General features: G+C 46.8%; 1 protein-coding gene across 1 annotated transcript; it reads right to left on the bottom strand.

Moving 5' to 3' along the window:
- Positions 1–274: 274 nt before the first annotated feature.
- Positions 275–2,334, bottom strand: MYOG (myogenin). Its single transcript, XM_061185518.1, has 3 exons — positions 1,864–2,334; positions 1,010–1,091; positions 275–396 (listed from the first exon to the last, which is right to left on the bottom strand). Exons 1-3 carry the CDS (start codon positions 2,332–2,334, stop codon positions 275–277), a joined length of 675 nt encoding a protein of 224 aa, XP_061041501.1.
- Positions 2,335–12,088: the final 9,754 nt, after the last annotated feature.

Genomic DNA, 12,088 nt, shown 5'->3' with positions numbered 1-12,088 from the left:
TACACAAGGGGGCACTCTGGTCCCCTGCTTTATCTCCCTGGAAACAGAACTGCTCTCTACTCTAAGGAGTTAGCTAAATGAGAGCATCCATTCCCTCTCTGGGTGGTGGGTTAACCTTATATGGATGAGGAGGGGGATAGTCTGGCATTTGGCAGCCCCAAGGCTGGCTTCCTGGCATCAGGACAGCCTGGCTTAGGAGAGCCCTGCTGCAGAAGTGGTGGCGTCTTTGGCCAGCTTGGGGGGCTCTCATGGTTGCCCATTTTGGCAGACAATCTCAATTGGGCATGGTTTCATCTGGGAAGGCCACAGCGACATCCTCCACTGTGATGCTGTCCACGATGGAGGTGAGGGAGTGCAGATTGTGGGCATCCGTAGGGTCAGCTGTGAGCAGATGATCTGTAAGGAGAAGGTAGGAAGATGTTACCTGGGTGATAAAAGTGTCTTAAGACCCAAGACAGGGCCTGAGCCCTTTGGAGTGGCACGGGTTTTCCTGGACAGATGGGTGAGAAAAGCTCAGGGTCCTACTCCCCAGCCCATGCCTTTCCTAGTGCTATGTGCACGTGTGTGTGCGTATGTGTGTGTGAACGCCAGTGTGTCCTCTCTGATATCCCCTGGTGGGGTTAGAATTTGGAAGCAGTTATTCCGAAGTAGAGCCAGAATGGTGTATCCTGGGAGACTAGAACTGCCCTTTGCTGGCCCAGTTTTGCAGCACTGACTCAGCAATTCCCAGGGACCCTTGGGGCAGGGACATTGTCCTCTCCGTGGGGAAGGTCATCTACCAGGCACCAGCTGGGGAGTTGCAGGAGGCCTAGACAACTCCTTAGCTGGTCAAGGCTTCAGGGAGGCACATGGCCTTCTAGCCCACCATTTGGGGCCCTGGATTCAAAAGGTCCCTAGAGAGGCCAAGGGAAGAGGACTAGAGCAGGGAGTAAGATAAGAGGGGAGAACTGGGTTTAGAGATAGCCTGTGGGATTTGAGTCAAAGTAACCAGGGTCCTGGTCTCACTTACCCCCTGGGTTGGGGCCAAACTCCAGTGCACTGCCCCACTCTGGACTGCAGGAGGCACTATGGGAGCTGCATTCACTGGGCACCTGCAAGACAGGGCGAAGGCCCAAGGTCAGGGCACCGCCATTCTTGGTGGTGTCTCTTTGTCCAGTCCCAATGGGCAGAAGTACCTGTAGTGGAGTTGGAGGGTGGGCCACAAGCTGCAGCCCTCCAGCCTGGCCCACCCCCTGTTCCAGAATCTTCAAAATCACCTCCTTTCATGCCTTTCTCTGGCCACAGAGCCCCTGATTCAGGGCCATTCCTAGCATCCATCCTGCGTGGTGATTCTGCCCTCATAGGACACCCAGCCTAAGGGGGTCTGTGGTTTTCTTGACCCTGGGATAAGGGTGAAGGAGGCAGAATGTCTGGCCCAACCAGGGCCACTTTTGTGCAGGCCTGTTGGGGTTCCATGAGAGACTGAGTGGGTTTGCTCTCTGCTCAGCCATACCCAGGAGGGGGTCCGGTGAGGGGCAAAGCAGTCTTCTCAGGTACACTTGGCCTTGCCTTTTAGGCCCTGTCTTCCCCCTCATCCAGCTGACTCTGGACTTGCTCCTGGATCCCTCCTTCAGTCCTGTTCCATCCCCCTCCACATGCTTCTTCTCTCCACTGCCTTTATCTTGTCTGGAAAGGACACAGAGACACAGGAGGTCAGCTGGGCAGCCCAGCTCTAACAAAGGAAGGCATCCTGCAGCCTCCTAAGACCCTGTCTGGCTCCTGCTCTAGCCATCTGACTGAGCCCCACTGCGGGGTCCTCCAAGGCTGTCCAGGTGCCTCCTGTCCCCCCTCCCCCTGGGGCAGGTGGGTGGGATGGCCACTTACCCCTGGTTGGGGTCCGACCCCACCTCGGTAGCGGAGATCGCGCTCCTCCTGGTTGAGGGAGCTGAGCAGGGCCTGCAGGCGCTCGATGTACTGGATGGCACTGCGCAGGATCTCCACCTTGGGCAGCCGCTGGTTGGGGTTGAGCAGGGTGCTCCTCTTCAGGGCCTCAAAGGCCTCATTCACCTTCTTGAGCCTGCGCTTCTCCCTCAGCGTGGCTGCCCGCCGCCGGTCCACAGACACCGACTTCCTCTTGCACACCTTACACGCCCACGGCAGGCACTGGCCTGGGCAGTGCTCGGGGGTCCCTAGCCCCTTGTCTTCGAGGGGCACTCGGGCCTCGGGGCTCAGGCTGAGCTCAGTCCGCTCATAGCCCGGTGGCTCAAAGCCCTGGAGGTGGACGGGCAGGTAGTTTTCCCCGTCATAGAAGTGGGGTTCCTGGTAGAAGTAGGGGGATGTCTCATACAGCTCCATGGGGTCAGAAAAGACTTGTTCCTGCCACCAGCCCCCAAGCTCCTGCAGCCCCTCACGCCAACTGCTGGGTGCCATTTAAACCCTCCCCGCTGGCATGGAACCAGAGATAAATATAGCCAACGCCACAGAAACCTGAGCCCCCCTCTAAGCTGTTGCTGCACATCAAGACGTTTTCAGTGGATTAGATGTGATTCCCCTTCCCTCTCCCCCTGCACACCCCCACCCCTGCCCCCAGCCAGCCTACCCCCAGCCGGCTCTTGTGCACGGGTAGGGAGGCCGTAGGGTGTAATTTGACTAGTTTTCATTTCTCAACAGCCTCCATGGGGGCTGGGGAGGTGGGGGAGGACACACATTCTCCTCTCATCTGCTCCTTTCAATTACTCCTAGCTGGGCGGCCTGCCTGCTTCTAGTCCCAAAGAAGCGGGATGGGGGTGGAGGGAGGAGTAAGGAAGGGGTAGGTTTAGGCTGGAAGGGGCCTTAAGAAGTCAACTTAATTCATCCCCCTGCTTCCTCACAACACCTTACCCAGACTATATCAGTCAGATGAAACTCTTAGAAAGATTCCCCTCCCAGAGGGTGAGAGTGCTTTAAATTTGGGGCATGTATTGATACTCAATGTCTGAGGTAACAAGGATTGGCTGATGGATTCAACTTCCGGGTTTTCAAAGAAGCTTTGACATCATATGTCGCTTAAGTCTCATGTGATTGGGGATAAATTGAGGCAAAAGGAATTTTTTGGTCTTATTTTTCCTTTTTGGTATGTGTCAGTGGAAGTTTTCTCTTTAATACAGCTGGCCAGGGTCAGAGCAGAGATTAGAACTTACGGTCTACACATCTCCACCTTCCCCACAGAGGCAAGGTCAAGATCTATTAAGCCCTCTGTCTCCTCCCTTTCTCACTCTGAATCACTTATCTGTCCTCCTATGTCACCTCTTCAACTTTCTTTCCTGCCCCATTTAGACACCAGGATTTTCCTGGCTCCTTACTGTGGGTGGGGTAGAAAGGAGAGAAAGCAGAGACCTCCAAACTCAGTTTAAATATGCCCTCTCCTTGACCACTTGGCTTGGTTGTTCTGGTCTTCCCTTCTGAGCCATCAGCTTTATATATATCATGCAGATCTCAAATATCAGGTGGAGGAGAGACTACTTAATCTTCGGGCTTCTCAGTCCACGGACATCTCTCAGCAGAAGCTTTGGGGTCTGAGAGGACAGTGGTCCCAATATAGTAGGCGGACCTCAGAAATCAGCAGTGAACAAGGCTCAATCTTGGGACTGAAGGATTACAGGGATGCTCAAGGCAGGGTCTCTACCCTTGAGGACCTTACCATCTAGTAGACCCTGCTGGTCACCTGGTTCTACCCAACCCCTGATGCCCGAATCCCCTTCCCAGGTGGCCATTGTCCAACATCTGTTGTCCTCACAAGGCAGCCCATTCCACTGATGTGCAGGGAGGCCTTCTGGGTTTTGAACTGCAATCTGCTCCCTCTACTATCTTCTATCCTGTGGTCCCAGTTTTTTCCCTAGGACACTCTGGACTAAGTCTGATTCCTCCTCCTAAGACAGATGAGGCTGATGTTATAAGTTCCAACCAGTGGCAAAGATAACAAGAAGAAGAGGAACTGTGCTAGGGACTCAGGGAAGACTTCACAGGGAAGGTGAGATCTGAATGGAGCTTGAAAAACCCAGCTTTCCTCCCTCTCATTGTCTGTGGTGAGGAGCCAGGAAAATGCTGGTGTCCTTTTGGGGTAAGGAACAGAGATGAGGAGGGGACATAACTAGACAATTTTTTTAAAAACCCAAGCATTTTGAGGGGGAGCAGCAAGATCTTAATTTGGTTTTTGGCCTTACCACTGTGATACAAAGTGGCAACCTTGGGGCTGTGAGTTGTAAACCTTGCTTTGACTCTGACCAGATAGGCTGAAGAAGAATCTCTATTTCTAACATACATCCCATCAAGAAAAGAAAAAATAAAAGAAAACCCTTGTCTCAGTTTACACTCTAATCCTCTGAGCGCTGAGAAAAAAAGTGATGTTGAAATTACTATAGAAACCCAGAAATTGCACTATTTTGTCCTTTTGGGATCCAGTCTGCCTCACCCCTAAACAATGTGCCCACATCCTCAAAAATGGAAGCAGGAGAACTGGGCTTGTTCTGTGATTATTTCTAGGATCTTAATCTCTGGTTGGTGAGTGTGGACGCTGTGTGAATGTTAAATTACAATGCAAGAGAGAGCTATTTTAATTCAGCAGTAAACATGGGGGCCACGACCGATTGTAAATGAGTGGCTTCATCAAATGAGTGTTGAAGTTTACAGAAAATCAAAATCACCGAAGGCTGGAAGGGGAGGAGAGCCCTGGGCTGGGTCTTGGAGAAAAGGTAGGATTTGGATGAGAAGAGGAGAGGAGGGTGAAGGGAGCATTGGGTAGATGGGTTTGTATGGAGCTCAAGGTTCAGGTAAGTGGATGATTGGACAAGCCTGCAAAGACGAGAGGAGGCCCACCTAGGCAGAATGGAGGGACTTGAAATCTGAGGCAAGGAGATGGCACAGAAGACCATGACAATGACCCAGGAGTGAAGTGCTGAAGACCTGAACAAGCCACTCAGAGGCAAGAGGATGTATTCAACTGGGAGAGGATGTATGTTTCAGCTGGTAAAGGATGGTACATGCGTATTATAGGGGAGTGGTTGTATTGATGAAAGGGCACCTGGCACATGGAAACACCTCCAAAACATTAGTCCACTTACTTGCTTTGTCCCCTTCTCCACTCCTGACCTCTCCCTCAGGCTATTTCCCTGGCTGTCTTCATTGCCTCTGGGGGACCAAAAGAGCAGGGAAAACCTGGCCCCACCCCATGTGTGTATATATTTATTCATTCACTCTTTCATTCAAGGAACAGGTATTGTGCACCTTGTGCTGGTTGTGAGAGTCACTGATGTGAATAAGATGTGGTCTTTCTGCCTGCCAGGTACTCACAGTTGAGTGAGGAAGATGATTATACAAAGTAGGTGATAACAGAGTAGGCTAGAAAAAGTGCTAATATAATCCAGAGAAGGAATTTATTCATTTACTCCTTTCTCTGCTCAACTCAATTTCCTGAGAGCCCACTCTCTATTATTCCTTGGGCATTACTGGACATAGGCAAGAGCAGTAAATAAGATCAGTCCCTGCCCTCAGTTTGGGTGTGAGTTTGGCCTTAGGTCTGTGTGACGTTTGCCTCTGACCAAATGTGAGGGCAGGACTGGGAGGTTAGGGTGACCTTGTGTGTCTAGGTTTCAATGAATCCCTGTCTGTGGATGTGTTTGTGTATGTCTGTCTAAGTAAGTGGCTTGGGGACTATGTCAAATCTCAGCTGTGAGGCACAGACCCTTCCAGGACTGAGAAGATAGGGTGGCCCAGGTGTCTCTCACCTCAGAACCCTAATGGAGCGATTGACCCTTTTCTCTCCTTGTTCCTCTCTTAGAACTGAGCTGAGGAAAAGCAGCCCCTAGAGGCTCCCCCTGCATATTCCTCCACCCCATGAAAACTGCCCTCTGATGGATGGGAACACATTGGTGCCAAGCACAGAACAGCCTTTGTGCTCTGCCACCAGTGGTGATCCATCAGCTCTAACTTGACAGCAGGGCGTCAGGCCTTAATCCCCACCCCTGCTGGCTTGGGCACTCAGGGCCCCCTGCTCTGACTGTAGCCTCCTCCTCCAGCAGTCCTGCTCCCTCCAGAGGAAGCCCTTATCCCTGGCTGGGGCTCCAGAGCCAGGTCGTTTGTGCCCCCACCCTGACTGTCTCAACTTGATTCTGTCTATTTGCATGCTGGGCTGATCTCATTTGCATGGTAGTGCTTGGATTTCAAAATGCTCAGAGATCCCCTTCACCTGCTCCTGACTCTATCCTTCCACATCTGCATACGCAGTCCCAGGCCTCCGACTCCCAGCATCTTACAGTCCCTACTGACCGCACAGGGGGGCTGACCTGGGCTGCTAGTTTGCTTGACTCACATCAAAGCAAGTTTCCCATCCCAGAGTCTCACATACCTAGGTATAGAGGATCAAGGAGAAGGTTCTGGAAGAGTGGGAGCCTCTGGCTTCTCCAAACAGGCCCCACATTTTGTTTGCCTAGGCTAGTTCTCTGGTATTATGGATGAGGACCAGGTGGGAGGTGGGTGGCGGGTATGCATGTACATTTCAATAGGACCTAGATGCAAGAACATGTCATGCAAATCAGCATTATTTGTGGGGCTTTGTAGCAGGGTGAGAACAGATCACAGGATCATAGAATGTCAGAGGTGTAAGGTAGTCTAAGGATCAGCTAGTGCACCTTCTTCCTTCTACATACTGGGTGCACAGAGCACTAATGTCAGAAGTGTGAAGAGTGTTGGCTCTTGGACTACCTAGGCTCTTGGACTGCCTCTTAGGCCTCGGGGCTGAATGAAGGTGACTCATCTCCCTCTCTGAGGCTGACAGGTGAAGAAGGGTGCTGCAGGTGAGTACATGCTTTCCAGGTGAGGCTGGAGCCACAGGTGGGAGGCAGTGAGGGAATTGGAGGTGCTCTAGGTTTCAAATGGAGCGTTCAGAGAGACATCAGGAGAGGTAGTGATGGAGAGATGAAAAGAAGACACAAGAGAAAGGTGAGAGACAATAGGCTGGGGAGACCAGGGGGAATCCTGAGGGCTTGAGACAGGAGGAGAGGTTTGGAGGCAGATGGGAGCCCGGGTGGAGAGATGAGGGGGAGGGGAGGGCTCCAGGCCTCCAGAGGCTACACATTGTTTCCATTGAGAACTGAGCATCAAATAACCACTGGGAAATCCGTCCCTGCCTGGAATCTGGAGCTCAGAGCCAGGCTCATTCATCAAGAATCTCTGGCCTTGGGGTGGGGAAGTGCAGGTCTGGAGGTGGAAGGGGATAGATCCTTGGGAAGTTAGGGTCATGGAGAGGTGATTGGTAGACACAAAGCACAGAGCTAGTTTTTTAAATAACCAGACCAGAGCTTGGGAGAGTGTGTGGCAGTGTGAACCTGAGGGCCTTTGGAAATATAGGTGAGGATTTCTTATGAAATCCCTATGAGGGCTGGAACTTCAGCTCCTGGTTGAGACAAATACTGTGAGAAAGTTCAGGGAAAGAGGAAGAAGAAACCCTGGATAAGGAGTCAGGGCATATTACTGTCATTTCTCCTCTCTGGTTCTCAACTCCCCTGTTTGTAAATCAAGATGCTGGATTGAATGATTCAAACGGCCCTTTGAGAGGTGACATTCTTTTTCTGACTCAGCATGTGGGGCTGGAGGAAGTGCTCCTGTGGTCAGGGGTAGGAGGGCTGTTTTTAGTGTTGTTTGAATCAGACCTAGCTCTGAAGGTGAATTCATAGGATCAGAGAGGGCAGGTTTCCTTGGATATTTTGTCCCTTCCCATCTCCACTTCTGCTCCCATATTTAATCTCACTGAAAGGCAACTGGAATGTTCTCTGGACCCATTTCAGCCTACCTAGAACTGCCTGGCATGTATTTGTCATACTCATCTCTGAACAGCACCCCCACTCCTGTCCCCCTTCCCTTCCAGCCTCTCAATTCTGCCCTCCCTGTGGGCCAAGAGCCCTAGCATGCCACCCCACCCCCCTTCTACTCCCTGGACAGCTTCTATTTCTGCCTCTTTGACAAGTTGTGACATATTTGGGAGCAGCTGCTGACTGGGTGGAGGTGCCTTTGCTTTTCTCCCAGCTCTGTCTTCTCCTCCCCAATACCTCTCCCAATAGCCACCTCTTCCCAGAATGTGTTATAAGACCCTCCCTGCATTCCTCTCTCTGGAACTCAGGCATCCAGCTTTTCCTAGGTTCCTGCAGGGGTGACCAAGGCTCTAGACTGATATGGAGGGAGCCTTGTGGGATAGGAAGTCAGGTGGCCAGGTGAAGGGGATAGGATCTCTTCTGCCATGTCCCAGGCTGTATGGTTTGAGGCAAATCTCTTCCCCTCTGGGATTCATTTTTCTATCTTTAAAATGGGGATGATGAGTAATGTCTTCCTTGTCAACCATAGTGGTTTTGCCACCTATTTACTGTAGATGACTAATGCCACCACCCAGTAGTTCCTCTCTATCTCTTATCCTTCCAAATCGAATTAGTCAAAAGCCCCTCAACCTCTGTTCCCCTCTGTATCTTAACAATTCCTAGCTTCACATAAAGCCAGGAATTGTTTGAACTTCCACTAGTTTTAGCAAGAACCTCACAAAACAGTCACACCTTAGTAGTAAAATAAAGTAAAAGGTACTCTAGATCTGCTTTTAAAAAGTTTAAAAATAAGCCTCAAGCAAAGGGTCAAACTAATTTAACTTCCTGCCAGAACAAAGTCCAACACTCTTCAAAGGAATATGATAAAATTCAACACTCAGTTATATAAAATTCACAATGTCAGTTATTCAATCGAAAGTTAGTAGGCAGCAAAGAAACAGAAAAAAATGTGACTTACAATCAGGAGAAAAACTAGTAAATTGAAATAGTCAATTGACCCAGAAATGATAGAGATGATAGAATTAGCAGATAGGGACATTAAAAGAGCTATTATAAATATGCTCAATAAGCTTAAGGATTTAAAGAAAAACATGAGCATAATGAAGAGAGAAATAGAAGATATAAAAAGAAATCAAAATTTCACTGGATAAGATTATATATTAGTCTGCTTTGGCTGCCATAACAAAATACCATAGACTGGATGGCTTAAACAAAATTTTATTTTCTCACAGCTCTGGAGGCTAGAAGTCTGTAATCAGGGTACCAGCATGGTTGGGTTCTGGTGAGAGCTCTCTTTCTGATTTGCAGATGGTTGCCTTCATGCTGTGTGCTCACATGGCCTTTCCCTGGTGCACAGAAAGAGAGATCAAGCTCTCTGGTGTTTCTTCTTATAAGGGTAATAATCCCATCAGACGAGGCCCTCACCCTCATGACCTAATTAACTCTCCAAAACCCCATCTTCAAATATCAATACAATTACATTGATTACATTGAGGGATTAGGGTTTCAACATATGAATTGGGAGGGGGGTGAATACAAACATTCAGTTCATAACAGATTAATAGCAGATGAGACATTGCAGGGAAAGAGTTCATTGAATCTGAATCAAAGCAATAGGAAAAATCAAAACTGAAACACAGAGAAAAAATATTTAAAAAAGAGCTTCACTGACATGTGGGACAATATCAAGTGGACTAACGGACATGTAATTGAAGTCCCAGAAAGGGACAGAAAAATATTACAAGAAATAATGACTAAAATTTTTACAAATTTGATGGAAACTATGAACTCACAAATCTAAGTCACTTAATGAACCCCAGAAAGGATAAAAAGAAAGAAAACCACACCAAGGAACATCATAATCAAACTTCTGAAAATCAGTGATAAAGAGAAAAATTTTAAAGCAGTCAGAGAAAAAGAGGCACACTATGTATAGAGGAACAAAGATTTTTAAAAGCTGCTGATTTATCATCAGATACTATGAGGGACAGAAGACAGTAGAACAACATCTTTAAAGTGCTGAAAGAAAAGAAAATCTATCAAACAAGAATTCTATACCCGGGCTTCCCTGGTGGCGCAGTGGTTGAGAATCTGCCTGCCAATGCAGGAGACACGGGTTCGAGCCCTGGTCTGGGAGGATCCCACATGCCACGGAGCAAATGGGCCCGGGAGCCACAATTACTGAGCCTGCGCGTCTGGAGCCTGTGCTCCGCAACAAGAGAGGCCACGATAGTGAGAGGCCCGCGCACCGTGATGAAGAGTGGCCCCCACTTGCCACAACTAGAGAAAGCCCTCACACAGAAATGAAGATCCAACACAGCCATTAATAAATAAATAAAGCACACCTAGTATAGTGTAATTTAAAAAAAAAAAATTGATTTAAAAAAAAAAAAAAAAGAATTCTATACCCAACAAAAAATATCTTTCAAGAATGAAAGTGAAATAAAGGCTTTTTTTCAAACAAAGATAAGCTGGCAGAATTTATCATCAGGAGATATTCACTATAATAAACGTTAAAGGAAGTTCTTTAGGCAGAAGGAAAATGATACAAAATTGAAACTTGCATCTACATAAAGGAATGAAGAGTATCAGAAGTGGTAAACATGTGGGTAAATATAAAAAGACTTTCCCCCCTCATTAAAAAATTTCTTTAAAAGATAGTTGTCTATTTAAAGCAAAAATAATAACAATATACTGTAGGGTTTATAACATAAAAATAAAATATATGACAACAATAGCACAGAGAATGGGAGGTGGGAAAAGAAGTATACTGTTGTTGTAGGGTTCTTACTTAATGTGAAGTGGTATAATATTATCTGAAAGTAGCCTGTAATAAGTTAAAGAAGAATATTGTCAAAACTAGAGCATCTACTAAAAAATAAAACATAGAGCTATAGCTAATAAGTCAATACTGGAGATAAACTGGAATATTAAAAAATAGTTAATCTGGAAGAAGACAGGAAAAGAGGCAAAAAGGAACAAAGAGTGATAGGATAAATTGAAAACAATTATCAAGATGGTAGATTTACACCCAACCATATCTATAATTGCATTAAATATAAATAGACTAGATTAAAAAAAATAAGATCCAAATATAGGCTGTCTAGAAGAAACTAACGACATAAATACACAGATAGGTTGAGAGTAAAATGATAGAAAAATATATACCATGAGAACACTACTCATAAGAAACCTGGAGTGGCTATATTAATATCAGAAAAAGTAGGTTTCAGAACAAAATATTACTTGGCATAAAGGGATACATTATATAATGATAAAGGGCTCAATTTATCAGTAAAACATGTTAATCTTAAATGTATATGTACCTAATAACAGACCTTCAAAATACATAAAGCAAAAATTAATGCATAAAGCAAAATACATAAAGATAAAACTGAAGGGAGAAAGAGACAAATCCAAAATTTTAGCTAGAGATTTCAAAAATCCTCTCTCAGTAATTCATAGGACAAGTGGATAAAATCAACATGGAAATAGAAGACTTAAACAACTTTATCAATCAATTTTGCCAATTGACATTAGTAGGATATTCCACCCAACAATAGCTGCACAAGGTTGAGATATGCTGGACCACAAAACAAGTCTCAATAAATTTAAAAATATTGATAATAAAGATCATGTGCTCTGACCACAATGTGATTAAATTAGAAATCAATAACAGAAATTTCTAGAAAACCCCCCAAATATTTGGAAATTAAACTTTTAAATAACTCATGGGTCATTACCTATTGAGCCCTTTCTTCCAGGCCCTATGCTAAGTGCTAGATAACCTGTAATTCATTTAATCCTCTCAATAATTCCTTAAAGGTACTATTACCACCATTTTGCAGATGAGGACCCAGAATTCAGAGAGGGTAGGCAGCTGGTGAGTTGTAAAGCTAGGACCAGAAACTCATATCTCTCTAATGCCAACGCCCAGCTCATGATCAGTATGTTATTTAACAGTCAACTAGTTAGAGCATTTGAGATGGGTGCCCCAGAGAGAGCCCTTTTGGGCTTGGGGGTAGGGGAGTATGTGGCTCAGCTGTTGACATGCTGTTGTCTCCTTAGCAACTCCCCATCCCCAATATCACTTTCATGCTTGGTGCTCAAGAGCCTTCCCTATGGAAAATCTCCCATTGGATGTTTCCTTGTGTTCTTCCCAACCCCAATTCCTCTGTTTTGGGGCTCCTCTGTCCCTAGCCAGCTCTCTCCATGGCAGGCTCATGGGCCTTTCTCAGGTGCTCTATCTAAACTCTTCACAAGAC

The sequence above is a fragment of the Eubalaena glacialis genome, chromosome 3 (assembly GCF_028564815.1).
Source record: "Eubalaena glacialis isolate mEubGla1 chromosome 3, mEubGla1.1.hap2.+ XY, whole genome shotgun sequence".
NCBI lineage: Eukaryota > Metazoa > Chordata > Mammalia > Artiodactyla > Balaenidae > Eubalaena > Eubalaena glacialis.
The sequence above is the reverse complement of the archived record's forward strand: the minus strand, read 5'-3'. Positions and strand labels throughout refer to the sequence as shown.

Bases quoted from the DNA above. Each gene is read 5' to 3' on its own strand.
- MYOG (XM_061185518.1), bottom strand. From the start codon at position 2,334: ATGGAGCTGTATGAGACATCCCCCTACTTCTACCAGGAACCCCACTTC. The intron at 1,092-1,863 runs GTAAGTGGCCAT...CCTGTCTTGCAG, and splicing joins GGGTCGGACCCCAACCAGGG to GTGCCCAGTGAATGCAGCTC. The intron at 397-1,009 runs GTAAGTGAGACC...TTCTCCTTACAG, and splicing joins GTTTGGCCCCAACCCAGGGG to ATCATCTGCTCACAGCTGAC.